This window comes from Pseudopipra pipra, chromosome 1 (assembly GCF_036250125.1).
Source record: "Pseudopipra pipra isolate bDixPip1 chromosome 1, bDixPip1.hap1, whole genome shotgun sequence".
Lineage (NCBI taxonomy): Eukaryota > Metazoa > Chordata > Aves > Passeriformes > Pipridae > Pseudopipra > Pseudopipra pipra.
Window position 1 is genome coordinate 78,701,613 of NC_087549.1, and position 19,963 is coordinate 78,721,575.

Here is a 19,963-nt window from a genome sequence, read left to right on the forward strand (position 1 = left end):
CTTGGTTTGTTCTTTGCCATCTATCAAATGCACACAAGTTAATAAGAAAAAAATATATTCAGTTACAAAGGAATTGGAAGAAAAATCAGGGATGTCAATTATATAAATCTACAAATTATTAAAAGTGTTGCGAGATGTTGTACTCCAGCACCACTGTCCATATTTAGAACTAACTCTTCTGTGGGACTATGCATTCTCAAGAAAACACAATATCTGAGTACTTGGAAAATGGTTAGTGAAGTCATAGTATTTAAACAAGACAGTAATAGTGCCTTGTTTAAAGGTATACCTGCATTGGCATATGGATTCTTCCTGAGATACTGAATGATAAAAGGAAGAAAATAAAACAGGTAGCAGTGTTTTTGAAGGCCTGTAGGGAAATCTCAGCCTTTGGTGTTCTGACAATTCCTGTCCCCTAAAAATAAGAAAAGGTGCAAGACCTGAATTTATATTAATATATGTCCCAGATAGTTTAGCAGTTAGAAATGTCAAATAAAAAAGTTAGGTCTGTAGATACAACTGTAATTCAAAGTAACCATATTTGTCATTATAACCACAGCCTGGTGCTCTGAAAAAGAGATTAGGGGTAACCAACTTACTTCTGTAGTCATGGACTGTGAAATTGGGTTTGTTGGAAGCCTCAGATGACAATTTGAAGGAAAACCTTTGCCCAGCTGGTGACAAATCTTTGTCTGCTGCAGTGATGATCTGTATCACCTGAAATCAGATTAATTCTGAAGTCAGTTCAGTCTTCTAAAAGAAGCAGTTTTGTAGAAGTGCAAAGTGAACACCAAACGAAACAATTGACAGTTAAATCATGCTGGATTACTCTCATTCCCCCAATATACTGGACACTGGAGGCAATCTGAATACTATAGCTACCAGAGAACTAATGATGTCTCAGAAGGTCTTGCTTTTATATCTGAAGGAAATCAGAAAGATTTACTCTATATTCATGGTATTTAATATTTGTTGTGTGTATTAAAATACTAGTGATTGCTTTCAGTTAAGTGATTACACTTCACTTTATCTGCTACTACTGTTACAATCAGTACATGTTGTAGTACTACACAAGCTGAACTCTGATTTTATAGCTTGAAATGGAGTAGGGAGGGTTGAAAGTTCTCCGTCATCTAGGCATAAAGGAACTCCTGTGTCCCAGAGTCCTATCTACTACATTTCAGGTAAGCATAGTTCAATTAATATATTTCAGAGTAGAATTGCTATCAAACTTTTACAAGAGAAGACTTTTTTATATATCAAGGGTCTGAATATCTATAATATCTATAATTTTGAATCTCAATGCTTGTCGCAGCTATCCTGTGTCAGGTTTCCCTTTCTATTATTAGTGCCTAAAAAAGAAACCCAGAGTATCTGATAAATTAGGGATTAAACTAGGTTGTATCATAGTTGAAGCACATGGAAAAGGAAATTATATAGGGTTATCATATCAAGTCAGTGATATATCTGTAAAAAAGACAATAAAAATCACATAGACTGATTACATACTATGTACGTATAAAGAGAAGTCAGATTATTTGTCAGGCTGAATGTGTTCCTTCCATGGCTGGCAGTAATTCTCAAAGCTGAACAGTCAAAGTTACAAGTCTTCTCTTGGAAACAGTGTTAGCTGTTAGTATGTAAGTTGGTCAGTCTTGGTGCTTTGAAACACTGTGTTTAATTGCACAAATTTTGTGCAGATGGACCACATACCAAGAGCCTCTGGGGCCAACTTTAATAATTCTGGCATCACTCATGATATAAGGTCCTGTGCTGAACTTGAAATAGGTTTTACATACTGTGTATATACTAGAAACTGCTTATTAAAACAACTTTTCAGTAGGATTGTCTTTAGGGTTATGGATTCTTATTCTCAGAATAGGACACAAAAATGTGTGTAATCCATCTTTCTCCATTTATTCACTGCAGTTTTCCCCTTATACTTAAGTGTGCTTAAGGAAGAGATTCTCTCTCCTCTCATAACTATTTCTTCTCTCATAGCTATTATATGCATATTAAAGAGTGACTTGGGTCCATATAATTAGGGAAAATAAAAATAGATTGCAAATAGACCATAAAGGTCAACAAACAGAATTCCAATAGGTATTTCTGACACAGACATTTTATTTTTAAAAGAATTCCAATCACAATGTCATATTCAAACCTAGAAATTTCTACTGCTATAAAGAAAAAGGAAAGAAAAAGCAAAATAGCAAGCATTACAAATTTGAAATACCTGTCCTGCCTTGGCATTTTCACATACAGATGTCTCATACGGAACTGAAATTTCAGGAGGAAACTCATTGACATCCAGGACATTTATTATAACGTTGACTTTGCTGGCTAATAGTGGGTTACCTATAAACAATTTTTAGGAGAAAATAATTATGTTTGTTGTCATCACCAGTCTACATATACTGTCATAAACTTTTGATCCCAGTACCATGACTCCCAAAAGTCCTTGACTTCTATTTTTTTCTGATTTGTACTAAGAAGAAAACAAGAGCAAATATATAATTTTGTACCAGACTTTTGTGAAAAAGAAATGCTGAACAACAGTATACATTATGTTTCTATCCATTGTCCTTCCAATGCAGATATCTTCATCAGTTACTAAATGCATTTTATAAACAAGTTTAGTTGCAAATGCAATGTCTGATAGAAAGGAGACGCAAATTCAATACAAAGCAGACAATATTCTCTTTTACTTTATGCTGAAATCTCTTGCAAGATAGCAAATACATGAAAAACAGTATAGCTGGTAAGTCGAAAGGATAATTCTTTTATTCTTTTGCATTTAAGAAGAGTGACAGACAGATAACTGTTCAAGAAATCTATGCTATGAATCAGAGTAGTGTAGGAATGACAGCATGGGTCCATATTTAAGTACAAAAGGAGTTTTCTTGAACATTCTGGCATAAATCATAGAATGAGAGAAGGGCTTGGGTGGGAAGGAACTTTAAAGATCATCTAGTTCTGACCCCCATGCCACATGCAGGGACACGTTCCACTAGAACAGGTTGCTCAAAGCCCCATCCAGCCTGGCCCAGCCAGGGATGGGGCATCCACAACTTCTCTGGGCAACTGTTCCAGTGACTCACTGCCCTCACAGTAAGGAATTTCTTCCTTATCTCTGATCTAAGTCTACCCTCTTCCAGTTTGAAGCTGTTACCACTTGTCCTGTCACTTGTCCTATCACTGCATGCCCTTGTGAATTGTTCGTCTCCGGCTTTCTTGTAGGCTACCTTCAGGTACTGGAAGGCCCCAGTTAGGTCACCCCAGAGCCTTCTCTTCTCCAGGCTGTACAAGCCCAACTCTCTCAGCACGTCTTCATAGGAGATGTGCTCCAGTTCTCTAATCATCTTCATGACCCTCAATGGACCCTTCAAATTATTTGCATTAGGTGCTTGCTTTGCAGTTTGTATAAATCTTTGTATTTCTTTTTTTTATAACTAACATGGCAAGGGGCAAAGTCTCTTCATGTTGGCACTGTAGGAACTTTTCATTTCTTTCTTATTCTTAGCAACTACTAAATGCAGTGCTTTCAAGAGACCTCTGTCAAAAACAAAGGGTACTCCCAATGATTTCCTAATTATGTGGGACTAGTTGCAAGAAGAACTTCGCTTTACCTATACAAGTAGCAGATAAGCTGACCATGCTATAAACACAGTTTGAAATCTAGAAGACAACAAAAAACCACTACCCAGATCACACAATACCTGTAGTTCCTTCTATGAACATATATATTTAATGGTGAACGTATCTAATAACATATCTTTGAATCCTCATTAATTTCCAAATCACATCAACTGTACTTGGAAAATGTCTCTGTGGAGAAAAGGCATTGTGCACTACAAATGGAAGCACAGTTTGTTCCAGCAGCTGGGAATTAGGCACTGATTCTTTAGATGCCTGAAGACCTGGAAGAAATCTAGATTGCTTGCTCACAGTTGAATTGGTTCCTTTGCATAATAGGAAATAAAAAAGTACTAAGAATTTATTTTATTCAGTAGACAGTAGGACCTCTATAGAGAGATCAGAAAATCCCTGAACAGTTCAATTTCACACAGTTATTGGCAGAAAAAATCTAACTTAAAACTTCCCTTCTAGCAGTACTCATTGCAAATGACAGATCAACTCACATGGAGTAATTCAGGTTTTTCTTTAGTTTTTATGTGTTTGTTTTAAGGTACAACACTGAGCAACAGGGCCTCAGGAGACCTTCTTTAAACACATTAGAGATAAATGCGTTGTCACAAAAGCACAGGTATAAATGTTAGTTCATGTCCTTCTAGGAATATATTAACAATGCCTTTCAAATAAAACAATGAACGTATTCAAAATTTATGTATCATGTACATGGAAAAATTAGCTGATTTTGATAATTTCTATTAGACAGGCTAGTTTCTATAAGAGGCCTTTTAGACCATAGTTTTGTGAAATAACTTATATAAATTACTTTTTTTTCTGTTTTTTGAAACAGCTTAGATACTATGTGACTAATATTTTTAAAATTAACAAAAGGATTTGACATTTCTCCCTCACTCAAAATCACAATAGTAAGAATGCTTTGGAAATATATGATTATAATTTTTACAGTTATTTCTCATTTCTCTGATGGTCTGTGATTTATCCTCTGTGATTCTTTGAAAGATATATTAGAGGCCAAAATTTTTTCTTGCTAAGTATTTTAGCAAAGTAGAATTTTACCTTGCATAAATGGTCAGCAAAAGTCAAATACGAAAGTAAACAGAATTACTAAAATGAACTTATTACAGGTTTTCCATTTATTTATATGGTTTTCTTTATGGTTTGCACTCATACTGGTTTAAATACTCATGTATATAAAGGAAGACTGCAAGAAGGTTGTTTACAGCTTTGAATTCTTATGTAATTAAAAAGACCTGTAATATTCTATGTGAACAAGCACGAAGAATTACATTTTAAAATACCACTTTGCAGATTTAACCTCCGTTTTCTCTTTTTTTTTTTGGTTGTTGTTTTTCTCAAAATCAAGTCTTTTTGCACCTTGTGAACATGATAGTGATGTACCTGCTGATATCAGTGAGTGAGTCACTAAAAACATTGTCTTTATGCCTTTTAAACCCAAATTACACAGATGAGAAGACAAATTGGTTAAATCATTAGTTTAGGAATTAAGAAACTGGTTTTATGCTTCAATTTTGCCTTTAAGATACAGGAAAATTAATTAACTTCATTAACTTTACTTCATCAACTTAATTAATTAACTTCATCTTTCCTCAGTTTTCCTGTCTGTAAAACAGTGACCAACCTGCTTCCTTTTTTCGCTTGAGTACCATCATTTGTCAACATCTTTACTGTTCAAGGATATTACAGCAGTAGAAAATTTGTAAAATTCTTTGAATAATGAACTTGTAAAAATCTAAGATATCTGAGAAAATAGATACTGACTATGGAGAAGACCTGGTGATTCCTTAATCCTGATTATGGTATGCAGGAGAAGATTAACTGCATTTTGAGATTTAAGCTGAGGTTTCTTTAACATTCTCAAAATTTGAGCCTAAACTTAGATGAGTTGGGAAGACAGTTTGAACAGGAAGGACTATGGTTACTTTATTTTTACCCTTAACTCATGCTTTTAGGGCAGGAAAGCAGAAATAAGATCTTATGCATTTTATCTATTTCCTCTTCTGTAAAAGGGAAAAAAAATTTCCATCCTAGGTAATTAGTCAGCACAAGGGGGAACTCTCTGATCACTGGACTGTGATTTTTTATGCCATTATGTTCTTACAGCAGCCCTTGGCACAGTTTTGGCATAGGACAACTAGTAGTCTTGTAGACAATTCAAATGCACATACTGGAAGTTGTAAGGGACTACTCCTAAAGGATCTATCTGCATGTGGACACACTGTTTGGAAGGTAAGAAGACATAGAAATAAGCTACTTGGTGAGAGCTGGCTTTTGTGCTTGAAATAAATGCAAACCATATTTAATTTATTATTTTGGATAGATCCTGTGGGATCAAAATATTCGGAAACAGCAACCATGGAAGGTGCTAAGGAGTTGATTCACTCTAAAAAGGAAAAAATGCAAACGAACTACAATGAAATATAGTCAGGAAATGAAAAGAAGCACAATAAAATTAGGAAGTGAAATGGGGGAAAACAATATGCATCTGAAACATCCTCTCCCTACTCGTGCATTTTGTTCTATTTAAAAGCAAAATTTTATTTCTATGAATGGGTAAGGGATCTTCTGCATTCAACTACTTTCATGTCTGTTTCATCAGCATCATGTCTGCAGAACAATCATCCATCTCCTGCTTAAAAACATCACTACTTTGGGACAGGTTTTTTTAACAGGGGCAAGAATAAAGTTATGGTGTCTCGTGTTAAATGTGATAGTAGACTCTCCATCACTCCATGCTGGGTACACCTCTGAGATGTTCCAGTGTCAATTGTGCTATTATTTGGAGACAGATTCCTAGACGGTGTTTAGATCAGATGTTTGGAATTTTTTCAGGGTTAGAAATAAAGATCACAGTATAATGATACATGGCTAGAGTTGGTCATTGTGTAACTTGAGTGGAATAACTTTCCTTTTCCTTATCCCAATTCCCTATGTGGAACCAGTAACTGCTGTCCTTGTGTAAGATATGCTGTGTTACTGCTGAGTACTGGCAGTGAGTGTACAAGTTGACACAAGCAAGCCTGGAACAAGCAGATTTCATAATTAATCATTTACTAAGGAACCAAGTTCTGTCCCTCTTCAAGCTGCCAGCCTGCACCACGTCTGATATAGGAAGGGATGAAGGTGCAGGATCTGGAGTTTAGGGAAGAATAATCTCAGTGTACATATCTGTATATGTTAAAGAAGTGCAGAATGAGGACACTGGACATGAAACCATTTACAAATTCCCTTACAATCAGGTTTTGAACAAGACTCTCCCCCCGCCCATCCTTCAGTAACAGGTAATGTCAGGAAAAGGTAACTAATAAACACAAGATAACTCTTTGGCCTCATTTTGAAATATTCTCCTTTAAAAATTATACCTTCTGGTATTTTCATGCTAATAATAGTCACATTTATCAGCTACATCTATATCTACATTTACATTTATCAATTGCTTAACTATCTAAATTGTGGGCCATTTATGCCATTGTTTGCCCAAAATTCATATTACTTCAAGATTTTGGTGGCTGTGAGACAAAAACGTAACATAAGCATCATCTGCAACTTACACACAGGGAGTTCATGCAAGCCTGCTGATGACCTTGGCATCGTTTCCCATACATACGGGAAGGATGGCAAAGCCAATTTAATTTATTTTTCTCTCTGACTTGATTGGGATAAAGCTGGTGGGCTTGATTTATAATTGGCCAGTCCAAGAAAAGATAATTTAAAGAACGACCAGTAGGATGTGTCTAAAAGGTGTGGGAAGGGTTGCTGTTGCTATTCTCTCACAATGAGAATACAAAATTCATATTTTAGCAATAAGTTTTTAAAAAAACATAATTTAATATGAATACTACTAGTTTCAAATCCAGTTATTTATCCTTATTATATAAGGATAGATATCATACAGTGATAAGGTCCTAGAGAAGTGAAAATACTTCAGTTACAATAGTGTTCCTGAGGAAAGCTGATGCAACTAAGTTCAATACTGGGCCACCTTCCTTATGCAGTCATGTATATGTTAAGGCACCACTCAGTGCACTTTCTTCATAATAAGAGATGACAACTTCAGTGTTTCTATGTCAGCACTGAACAAGTGGCAATTTTTTTAATAGTAAAAATTCTTCAAATATAGTAATTTCCCCTCACTCTTTTTCTTCAAGTGTTTTCTTCTCTCTAACCTTTTTGGCTTGTGTGCAGTGTTTCATGCCTCAGACCTCAGCCTTTATTTCTGTGCTCTTAGTCAGACATCTGCACGTAAAGTTTTGACAGTTACCATACCTCGAATCCTCCACAATTTTGCCAATTACTGCTATAGTATAGGTATAGCAATTGTTTTTAGTGCTATAGATAGTGGCCAATGTATAAATTTTTTGAGGTATGCTGCAATGAATCACAAATATGTTTTAGGTGTAGATTCTTAACTGGGCAATTGTTAAAATTTAGAATTTCATAATATTTACTACTCGTTACAGCTCTACTTAAATATCATACAGGTATTTATGTGCCAGGAAGGTACATAGGCAAATAAACTTCAAGGTTTTAGATAGCTTTAATTGCTTTTGGGAATAATAAACAGATTTAAATCAATTTTACTAAAACTGATGCCCTACTGCAGGAAAAAAAATGTACAAATCTCAAATGTCCTTTGTCTATCGCTAAATCTAAATTTAAGCTTTACTGAAACATAGACCATTATGAAATCTTCCTTCTGCACCTACCTGCCTTTCAGTTTCTCTGGAAACAAATTACAGTTCTGCTGGACTTTCTGTGAATATACACATGCACACATATCTCCATGAACTCAATCACTTGTGACAGTTTAGTCTTCTCTGTTAGTGTATGTCTTTTCCAAGCCATGGACAAAATTCAAATGGTTCATTTGGTTGGTGTTGTCATTGTATTTTTGGGTTCCAGAGAGTGACCCCATGGTTCTTTTTGAGATAACTACAACTGAGAATTTATTTTTTTATCTGAAATAATATATACCTTCTCTTTTCTCAAAATCTCCCTCTTCCTGTTAGTACCATGTATTACTTTTTGAAGACTCAGCCAAGTAATGCATTGGGGAAAACGTGTTCTTTGCTATAGAAACTTGCATTTTTGGACACATAAACAACAGACAATGAGTAAGAAATACAGCTGGATCCTCTTCTACAGCCTGTTGATGTCAACAGAAAGACTTCTGTGTCCTTTACACAACCACCAAGTCACCAAAAGACTTGCAATCAAAGGGTGGAAAATATCTATGAGGATTTCAGTTTGACAGGATCATGAACGAGGAATACTACACAGAAGGATGGCAATGAAGCAAGTTGGAGCTAAATAATATAGTGGAAGAAGGGACTTCTCATATATAAAGAAAAGGGCTATGCAGAAGACACAAAAATAAGAAATGAAAATATTCCACCACAAATCACATAAGGAAAGAAAAGAAGGACTTAGGCATAATATTTTGAGCAGAGTGATGAACAGACGAACAGAGATGCAGCACACAGATGAATTAATTTAGGGCATAAAATCTTGACTCAATTTTAGTGTACTTTTTATTTGAGAATCAAATAACTCAGAATTTTTCTGCCTTCAAAAAGCACATTGACAGACTTGTTTCTTGAATAACCTAATTTCAAATGGAGTTAATTACAAAATCAGAAATCCTCCATAGGCCTCCATACAGCTCCTCATGAGCTTCATGCTGACAAAATGGTTTTCAACTTCTGAGGCAACTGCGCCTACATGAGGTCTACTAGAAAAACCTCACTATACAAGACACTTAGCCTCACAAGGAGTCTGACAAAATGATATTTATTGAATCTTCTTAAATAACCTCCTGGAAATACATGCATTCTTCACATTATATTTATGCCTGAGCACTGCATTCTGAAAAAAAAATACCAGATTAGCATATTAATTCAGTTTGTGTCATACTTACTAACTTTACTTGCAATTATAGAGAAATTGTACTGTGCTGTGTTTTCTCTGTCCAGTAATTCATTGGTAGCAATGGTTCCTTCAGTAGGATCTATTGTAAAGTAGCTGTCCACATCATTCTTCCAATCGATGAAGTATCTGTATGTGAAAAATATTAAAGTAAGTATATGCAAATGTGCAAAGATTACTCATTTGTCACAGCAGCAGTGTAGCCTCCTCGAGTTTTGTTATTTTTCTCTTTGCAGCTGTTACCATCCTTGCAGGAAAAAGACAATAAAGAATGATTTGTTTATTTCTTTTTTCCAGAGTTGGAATGCTCAAGGGGAAATGGGATATAATGAAAGATTTAGTACTTCTGATGTTCAGATGATTTGAAAACTTTGAGGTCCCAAAAAGTTGATCTGCATCTGTGACCCTGATCACTTACACCAGCCACTTTAGAAAGCACTAGAGGGAAAAGAAGAAAAGGTATGAGAAATAGTGCTTGAGTTATGAACAGCAATGAAGAGTATATCAGATCTGGTTTCTTTACATCCATCTGTAGCTGCACTAGGCTGGACACAACCTCACTGGCTTGCAAAGAGGTGTCCTAGCAGATATATGCAGGCTGTTGGCACAGTCTACTCAAAGGTCCCTCACCTTATTAGCAGGGTCACAGCATGAGAGATGAAGATTATGCTTATTCCCACACCTATAGGATCAAAAAAAAGCTCTTTGCCTTTGGGAAGAATAGGCACCTTTCACTGGACCTGTGAGGGCGATACCTTTGGGTGTGTTTTTCTTTCTGAAGCCTTTATTTGTCAAGTATGAACATAGAACAGGTTTAAAACTGAAAAATATGTACTCATTTGTCATTTTTCTCTAGCAAGGAATTAATAAAAAGCGGAGATGCACTTGTAAACATAACTGTCTAAAAACAGTCTGATAACTATCCCAAACCCATTTCCCTTAAAATGCTAATTAATTTGAAAGTCTATTTTCACATTTGATGCTACTGCTTTTAGTCATAACAGAATAATAATTTTTCTGATGCAGTTTCCACTAGCTAATTTCCTTCTCATTGTTAGTCTCTTCATACCTTGATGGTGTTTCTCAAAAACTAGGCAGGATGAAATTAAGAAAGCTGTTTGTGAGCAGTAGGCAATAAGAACAAAATGGCGCTCAACAACAAGTACATTAGATCATAAAACCTAGATAACCATTCCTATGACACCTCATTGCATGTAAACCAGTGAGAATAAGAAAAAAAGCTGACATTTCATTCTCTGATGGGAGTAATTTACGTAATTAATGTATAGAGAATGTAATGATAAACACTGTATTCGTTTACTGCTGTAGAAACAAAAAATGGTAGAAAGGGGTATATGTCATATTCCCAAAGAAAATATCTCTGATTGGAAGTCCAGAATATCAATAGCTCAGAAAGAATTGAACAGTAAAAAAGTAAAAGACTTTGGAGACAATATTTTAATCAAAATCACAAAAAAAATCCTATCTGTAGATGAAATAGGTTATTTCATCAATTGACAGGGATCATTACCATTTCACCGCTTTAACTGAAAAGCTTCAGAAATGGTTTGCTAAAGGCAGCATGTATCCTTTTACACAGTTGAGCAGGCACATTTTCTTGAATATGATAATATTGTCTACCCACATTTGTAATTTCAAACTCATTGTTCAAAATTTGGTTGACATAAAAATTATGAAAAATATATAAACCATTTATTAGAAATATCATTACCCTAAGATACTCTCTCAGGAGCAGCAAAATTACTCTTTCGGGCTTTGCATGTTTAATAGATTACAATTTCTTCCAAAATGAAATAAATGAATTCAAAGCATGAGAAAGTAACTTTGCTTTTATTTCCCCTTAGAAAGATTAACTTTGTCTAAGTAACCTGCACATCATAGTATGAACCCATGAAGAAAGTACAGGCCTTAATTCAAAGCACAGTGTAGATGATGGACTCTTTCACCAGGAGGCTTTGAAACTACAGAAAACATATTAAGTATGAACACTGTTGTGTTTGAAGCGGAGTTAAAGCATGAATATTTGCAGGATCATAATCTGATAGTCTATCTGCAAGCATTCACACAGGTGATTAACTTCATGCACTATTCCTAAAGATAAACAGCAGCAGAACCCAAGTCCACAATAAGCCCTGCAAGGCTAGCACTACTAATGCTGATACTAAGAGCAGAATTCCTCATGGCTTCCATGGAAATGGGATCTGTAATAATTGAACAGTTCGATAAACACAGAACTGTAGCAATTCTTCCAAATCCATTGCCTTCACCTGTATTAACACTGTGGAAACTATTATGTCATTAGTGTTAGCATTGTTAGTATATTTATTTATTTATTTTAACTTTGGCATCATCTTTAAAGACATCCTTTCCTTCTCTCTCCATGTGCTGCACATATGCTTAAATTAGGGGTGTAAGAGCCAGTTATTTCAGTTTCTCTCATTCTAAGAATCTACAGAAGGAAAAGATGTAGGAGAGAGTATTAGGGATGGATTGCCTAAAATATATACATTTACAGGAAAAGTTGCAAATAAGCATCCCTTCTTCCTCCTTTCATTGGTTCTCCATGCATAGTACACATGAAAACATATCTAGCAGAAAATCCTCTCACAGACATCTCTTCTGGAAATAGCATTGCTCCCAGATACCTCAGTAAGTCTATAAAGCTTAATAAAAGAGTGAATGGGGCCCCATCTGGCTGGTCTTCAAATGGGAATTTTTGGGACATCCCAGGGGGAGGTCACTTTTGGCAAAGGCTCTAAAGGAAATGTGGTTTCCTTCTGTAGCCCAAAAGCATTCTTTACACTCTGATGCTCAATGTGAGATTTTTTGTAAATAGAACAGCAACAATTAATATGTTTCGAAGGCCAATGGTATTGCCTGAGCTCTGTCCTCAACATGGAAAGAAAATGCTTTAAAGAACAGAAGAAATAGGAAAAAGGTCTCCAACCAGAAAAATCATTCACTTTCCAGAGATTAATCCAGGTATCTGGGATATAAATCCTGACATTTCTTGTTAGATAGTGATACGAAGAGGAACAGTGTTAAAATACTGGTATTAGGACAGCTGTCTAGATCTTCCAGTCATGGTCTAGCAGTTTCAAGAACTGAGGTTGGTTTGTTTGACTGCTCAGAGTGCCTGCCAGATAGATCATTGATGACTGCACTAATCTCAAGAGGCATTTTCCTCCTTGAAAAGTTAGGGAGAACTTATTTGTTGACACAGCAGTATTATTTTTCAGCAATACTATTTTTCTGAAGCCCCTGAACAAGCCAGCGTGGCAGGTCTGAGTACCAAACATTAATATAGTTCATATTTACTGACAGGGAAGAAACTTTGAATTATATGTCTCCCTGAATATTCTTCCTAGCAGAGAACTGTATTCCAGATTATGCTATTGAAGGCAGGGAGAGTGTGGAATGATATACCTTTGCTAATGTTGTCTGAGTTTTCTCAAGAATACCTGCATTTGAACAGGCATGGTAGAAGAGACAGAATGGAAATATTTGGTTTAAAAATGATAAGGTTTAAGCCTGTAGGGCTCATCCAGAACATTCGAAAACACAGACTGCCTTCTTAGGAGCTCCAAGAATTATGGACATTCACCTTGGCTAAATGGTGAGACTGTGTGTCCCTCATGTGGTGAGAGCACTCCCCTGAAGGAGGGTTCATACTCTTTTGAAGAGTGGAGGACAGTAAGGAAGACTGTTTTGACTCTAACTACAGCACAAAAGATTGTAGAGTGCTTGATGAAGTGCTATTGAATACATTGAGTGACAGCAGGTCATCCTTGTGAGGATAACAGGAACTCTGAGCCATTGAGCAGACAACTGTACTTGCTTCAGACTGTTGTACCATGAATAAAAGAACTGGACAGCTGTCCTGCTGCTTCTATAGAAATATGCATGACAGCACGGACAACATGCTCAGAAGGAATGGGATGTAGCAGGATGCTAAGGAGGCTGTGAAGCTTAGGACTTGACTTGTATTTTTTTTTGCCTTAAAAAGCAGGGGGAGAGACTTCCCCTGACTAGCACAGGCATCACTTTCATGGTAACAGTAGGGGTGCATCCTCATTAAAAGTTTATAAGCTTTGTCAAAGTCTTTTGTTGTTTTGTCTTAATAGACACAGCAGCAGTGACACAATGCAACAATGCAACAGAGGAATCATATAATAGCACGTTAACAATGTACACCATATTACAATCTTAGTTTCTTTCTGTTTTTTTTTTTTTTTATAATGCTTAAGCAGAAAGCAGAGTATGCATCTGTGTGCCTATGCATTGGCCCATGATGGGGATTTCACCAGATGTTCCCAGCACTCTCAGGTCTTCTTCTGAAGAGGATGTCATAAATGTAGAGAAAGTAAAACTAGCAGGGAATCAAGTGGTACCAGAAAAATTTGCATGATGTTGATATGGTGAAAGCTGAGTCATATTAAGGTTAAGTGCTCTCTTGTGCATTCCTAGTCCAGAGGCACCCCAGTGTATTTATCCTTGCTTAAATGTTCATGTAGCTGACAGCTACATCCATCCATGTCTCAGACAAGCAGCTTTGGCATAATTTTAAACTGAAAGATCTCAAAGACTAAAAAAATAGGCAGACTCACAATACCTTGCCCATATATACCCATACCTCCTAAAAACGAAGAGCACAAGCAGGCCTGTGTAACTCTGCCATATCACTGCCAGTGAGACACAGAAGTACTTATGAATCTGGAGAAAAAAATATTTGTCTCCGGAAATTTTCTTTTTGATACTGGAACTAAAAGATGAATAGATGGAGCCTTTGGTTAAATTCTGAATATCTGAAATGGAATATGCAGTTCTTAAACCTTTTTCATGATATTATGATCATGTAATTTAATGAGCAGGCTAAGAGGAAGAGAAGTTAGAGGAAGCAAGTTGGAGGGAAGCAAGTTAGAAGAAGAGAAGATTGCTTTAAAGATAGGCTAGGAGGATCAAGACCAAATGTCAAAGAAGTAAAATGCAAGGAGTGACCTCAAAGAGTGCTAAAACATCGACAATAGGTAGGGTGCAGTGATGGTAAGCATGGTAAGCGTGAGAAGAGCTCTGATCTGCCCAAGATTACTCCTGACAGTAACAGCAAAGACACCCTTCATATGGCAAGCAGGGAAAGGAAGCATGGATCATGTTCCTAGAGACACTGTTATGCTAAAGGCACTGAGACCAAATTTGCTCCTGCTGCAACAGCATGCATACAGAAAATCATCTGAAGGATTAAAGCACATTATTCAATAGGAATAGGCATGAAAATGGAAAGGAATAATACAATTCAGTGAGCAGTAACACATTTAACATTTAATTATTGGCTTTCACTATTGTTTTATTGTACCATAAATAGGGACCAGTAGTTGCAACCAGGCTCCTAAAAGAAAAGGGGAAAAAAATAGAGGGGGACATTTCTTCAATTTTTATATTTGATACAGAGTTGTCCCACATCATCTGTTCTGCACCAGGATAAACATTCTTGTCTGTATTTCAATTGCTATTGTGAAATTGTATCTTAAGGAGACCCAGATGGTGAATCAAAGAAAACAAATATCATAAATTTTCTGTGCAGACTCTGAATGATTTGACTGTCAGTCCAAGTTTAGAAAGCATCTCATTACTTCAACTAAAGCATGTCAAACCCAAGCACTGAATGAAGAATTGAAGATTTGAGAAAATTCTTGATGCAGTGGGATAAAAAGAAGTGTCATTTCGAAGAGAAAGTAAGTTCTCAACTATGCTTTTCCATGCATAATTTTTTCTAAATTCAAATATTTACTTAATACCTTTCCCTGTAACTGAATGAAATTGGAAAAAAATCCTTCCTTTCTGTAGTTTCTTGAATGGCTGGGCTCTTTTAGAGTTTAATTTCACTTCTTTTGGGTCACCAGTCCCTTCTGATCTTCCCCAAGAACTTCATCCTTGCCCAGCCACTGGGGAAAGGGAAAGCCCCTATGACTGGTCAGTGGAGGGAGGAGAAGGTGCCTGCAGCCCTCAGAAAGTACTTCTGTCACCTTGAAGATGCTTGAGGCAGTGGTTGCGATGCAGGTCTCAATTTCAGTCAACTCAGTCAACTGAAGTAAAGGCAAATTTCTTGATCCAGGCTGAATAATTGATGTATTTTGGTGTTTGAAATTGGTTTAATGTTACCCACTTGAGAGGTTTCGGATTGACTGCTTTGAGACAACTACTGAAAGTAGTTCTGTTAATAATGAGAAAATGAGCAATATGTATGAAATGTAATATTTACAAATTAGCTACTCTGCACTATGAACCTTAAATGATTAAGAAAATGAAAGGATTTACAGAAAAACAGACTTTTTCTGCTTTCAGGGAGAAAGATTATGGGAAGAAATAGGAACAACAACCATAAGGCAAAGATAAAGATGACGTTAAAAGGATAAATAACCTGGTATTTTTTCTCCTTTAAGTGAAGACTACATTTTGTATTATGTAAAATATCAGATCGATTGTCCAAGGGCCTCAGAGATAATTGAGACTGACTAAGAACATATGGACTTAAGTGATTTGTCTTCTTCTTATTAAATTGCTTAGGGTTTAATTGCTAGAAGTACCCTTGAGTTAAAAAAAGGAGTGCAAATATCAGCTCAACACAGCCAAAATTAGGTATTTGAAGGTTAATGGCTTCTAGTCATTGTGCCTTCATGCTCAATAAACATTTCCTCAAAAATTCCTATTGATTTTTTTTAGTTTGAGAGAGAAATAACCTGGTTGATAGAGGTGCTTTGTAAAAATATCTCAACTTTTCTCAACTCACACATTGCTGATGTCAAGTACATTCCTTACTCTGATACCTAGTGACTTAAAACATTGTCTTTTTTAAGAAAAATGTTGCAAAGAAAGGTAAGAGATGAAATAACACATTTCTGTAATGTGACAGATCACTATTTGTGTATGTAACTTTTATTTGTTTAAATTGTATTCACTTTAAGGTTTATTTAAATATTGAGATTCAGGTAAACAAAATTCAGAGTCCATACTAGCTTGGGATAGGTAAATACCGCCTATCACATCAGAAATAATAAGCAGCAACCTAAACCAATTAGAAACATAAATGACAACTTACAGGATTCAGTTGGGTATTGTGATCAGTTATGATTTTTTGTAAATCCAATATATATATATATTTAAATGAAAGATGAAAGAAACATTAACACAGAAGTGGCAAAAGGGCTGAGGGACTGGAAGAATACAAATCAGATTTTAGGTGTGATTTGACTACCTGAAGGCAAAAAGAAGTTTTCATTAGTAGAATAATCATATGCCCTGGCTTGAAATTATTAGATCTCTTCAGAATAACTGGATGTCATGAATATGACACCTCTATGAAAGAATTTTCTCCTTGGCATCATGTCACTAGATAAATATAAAAAAATTGGAGGAAATTTACAGAAAAGCAAGAAAATTTTCTTTGGCCTAGGAATTCTGAGTTATAAGGAAAGATTAAAAGAACTAACATATGTTTAGCTTGGATAAGAGATGAAAAGAGGGAGACATGATAATGGCCTGCAGATAACTGAAGAGCTTATACACCGAAAAAGGAAAGGTAGAATTTGTCCGGCACAGAGAAGTGGAAGGGCAAAATTCAGAAGGGAAAATTTATGTTATGCAGCACTATCTTTCTGTCAGTGATGTATACTATGCTGCACAAAAGAGGAATGACATGAGTTCTGTCACTTGGTATTAGAAAGCCAAACTGGGTAATGTAACAGAAACTGTGGAATAAAGGAAATTTCTAGAAAGATGCACTAAATAATTCCTATTAGCCCCTGTAATGCTAAACTCTGCTAAATATAAAACAGTATCATCATGCCAATCAGAAAGTGCAGTTCCAAATATTTTAAAATATAATAACAACAGGTTTTTTATTTTTTATAAGATTGCAGTTATTAACAAGTAGGGAAACAGAAAAATCACTCCTACGATGAGAAACAAGAAATTCAGACTTCAAGTCAAGCCTGAAAGAGATTAAAAAGTTGGAGAATATGATGTGTTGAACAACGTATCTTCCAAAATCCCATTCTGCCAGCGAAATTTCCTGCCTGCAATTGTAAATCCATTCATGGAGTTACCGTTGTTTAAAACGTATCATATTTACATGCATAAATATGTGAAACACTAAGTCAGGTCTTTATTGCTCTTCTCAAATGTAAGTGCTAAACTCTTCTATTGATTACTGTATCTTCCACTGCAGTTAAGAATAAGGAGTTGTTGCCATGATTTTGCTAAAGGTGCAATGAAGAATTCTTGAAATGAGTTCCCTGTAGACCATGCGTGCTTAAAGAATCCATTAAGTTTAAACAACTATAATTAAATGTAACAAAACATTTTATTTTCCTGTGCTAAAAGATACAGTCATCTGAGTTACTTGCTTTTAGGGCTAAATAGGATAGTTAAATTTCCAAAGTCTTTCTCAGGGCTGCAGCACTTGAATCAGTATTAAGTTACTTTAGTTTCTTTTTCATACCTTCTTTTGATTTAAAGATTACTCTTGCCTCTGATTCTTGTGATTTTTTATTGCTTGAAAATTACTTGTCTCATGCAGTTTTACAAGAGCAGAAATGTTAAGCAATCTTTTTTCTCCTCTGTGCAGCATGATAATATGAAGTAAGGTGTAATGTACTACTTGCCTAACAGGAGCAGACTACCTTTGCATATCATTCACATTGTCCTGTGCTAGTAGAACCACAATATTTTGGAAGTGCCCCTTACATTGTACAACCCAGCAATTAATGTGCATACACAGTATTATTCACAAAATATATGAAATATTTTAGATTAAAAAAAATAAAAGTACTTATTATTGAATAAATTCTGTTAATATAAAAATATTCTAAAAAAAATTCTTAATATAATGAAAATAAATAGGACCTCCCTTGTGCAGAACTTCCAGTTTTAATACCCTGGGTTTAATACTGGGATATTCTTCTTGGAGGCAGTAAATGCGATCAAATTTTGCCAATTATCACATAAAAACATCATCTAATATATTCATACTAAGAGTTATTAGAAAAATCTAATCCTAACAATAGCAAAATAACATTTGAAGTTTTGTTGTAAAATTTTCTGTTGTTAACCAAAAATTATAAAGGACATGGTAATGTTCCTAAGTGGCAGATGCTGTTCTGCCAGGTTGCCTTTTTTTTGTTTGTTCGTTTATATGTTTTAAATAATTTATTAAACCATCTCCCTTAATGGGAGCAGAAACTTTTTTTGCTGAATATCTTCAGAACACTGCTGAGGTGTTAGAGGTCAAACAGAAGGAAACTTTCACTGGTTTGTTGTCAGATTGTATCCTTTTGGTAATCCCGTGGATACCAGCTGGATCTCAGAATAAGCCTACCCATGCCAATACATAATAATATCAAATACTTTTTTGGGTTTTTTTAAGGGGGGTACTAGAAATGGAGGGAAAAAACCATAAACAAGCAAACAAACAAAAAAGCTCAACAGACAAAAAATCAGCTCTAGCTGAACTGTGAAAAGGAACCAGCACCTCCATTCACTGTTATCTAACTATTGCCATTAAACCTTAATATGACATTTCTCCTAAGTGACCCAGATAGACACAGTCATAGAAGGACCTCTGCTGCTGTTCCAGGTTAAGTGGTTATCCCCTATCCTGACCTCCCTTCCTGTTTCCAATCAGTTCTAGTCTTGTAGTTCTCCTAAACGTGATTTCTTTTTCACATGGAAAGGGACAGTTTGTAAAGTAGTTTGGTTTCAGCTGCTTTCTAACCTGAGCTGTTTCACACATTGAGTCACTGGTCAGTTGCACTTGCCGAACTGATATCGAAAACTGTCTCAAGTGTGATGCTAAGAAATTAATGTCTCAATGTTGTCATATAATAACACAAAACCAACAAGGTGAGTGTCATGGTTTGAGATAGTCCCGAAATCCAATTCCCTAGCTCCATTCCCCCCTCCCACATCTCAACCTAATGTGAGATGGGTTTTTCCAGACAAAACACACCAGACTCAAAGTGGGGGAAAGGGAATATATTACAATGACTGTACAAATAAATACCATATCACATTATACACATGATCACAACTATCTCTACCATGACATATGTATTTACAATGGACCAGATCTCTTCTCCCCTCCAAATAAAAGTCCAGGAGGGAAAGAAGGACAGATCCCTTCCAGTCCTTAAGCAGCAGCTCCTCTTCTGTCCTCCATGCAGCAGTAACTGGGTTGTTGTAGCTGGATCTCTGTTCAACATACACAAGGGGGTCTCCAAGCCCCTCCGCTCTCCTTCGGTCCAAGCGAAGGCCTCACCTGTGGACTGCCAGCAGGGACAAGACTCGCATC

General features: G+C 35.9%; 1 protein-coding gene across 9 annotated transcripts in view; it reads right to left on the reverse strand.

Annotated features, from left to right (window-relative positions):
* Positions 1–19,963, reverse strand: part of CDH12 (cadherin 12) — a 576,725-nt gene that overhangs the window by 18,435 nt on the left and 538,327 nt on the right. For all 9 annotated transcript variants that reach the window (XM_064662120.1, XM_064662078.1, XM_064662095.1 and 6 more), the window contains 3 exons: positions 9,590–9,726; positions 2,237–2,358; positions 600–717 (listed from right to left, as the gene is read on the reverse strand). In XM_064662120.1, the coding sequence (XP_064518190.1) occupies positions 600–717; positions 2,237–2,358; positions 9,590–9,726 (377 nt within the window). The remainder of the gene's footprint in view (positions 1–599; positions 718–2,236; positions 2,359–9,589; positions 9,727–19,963) is intronic.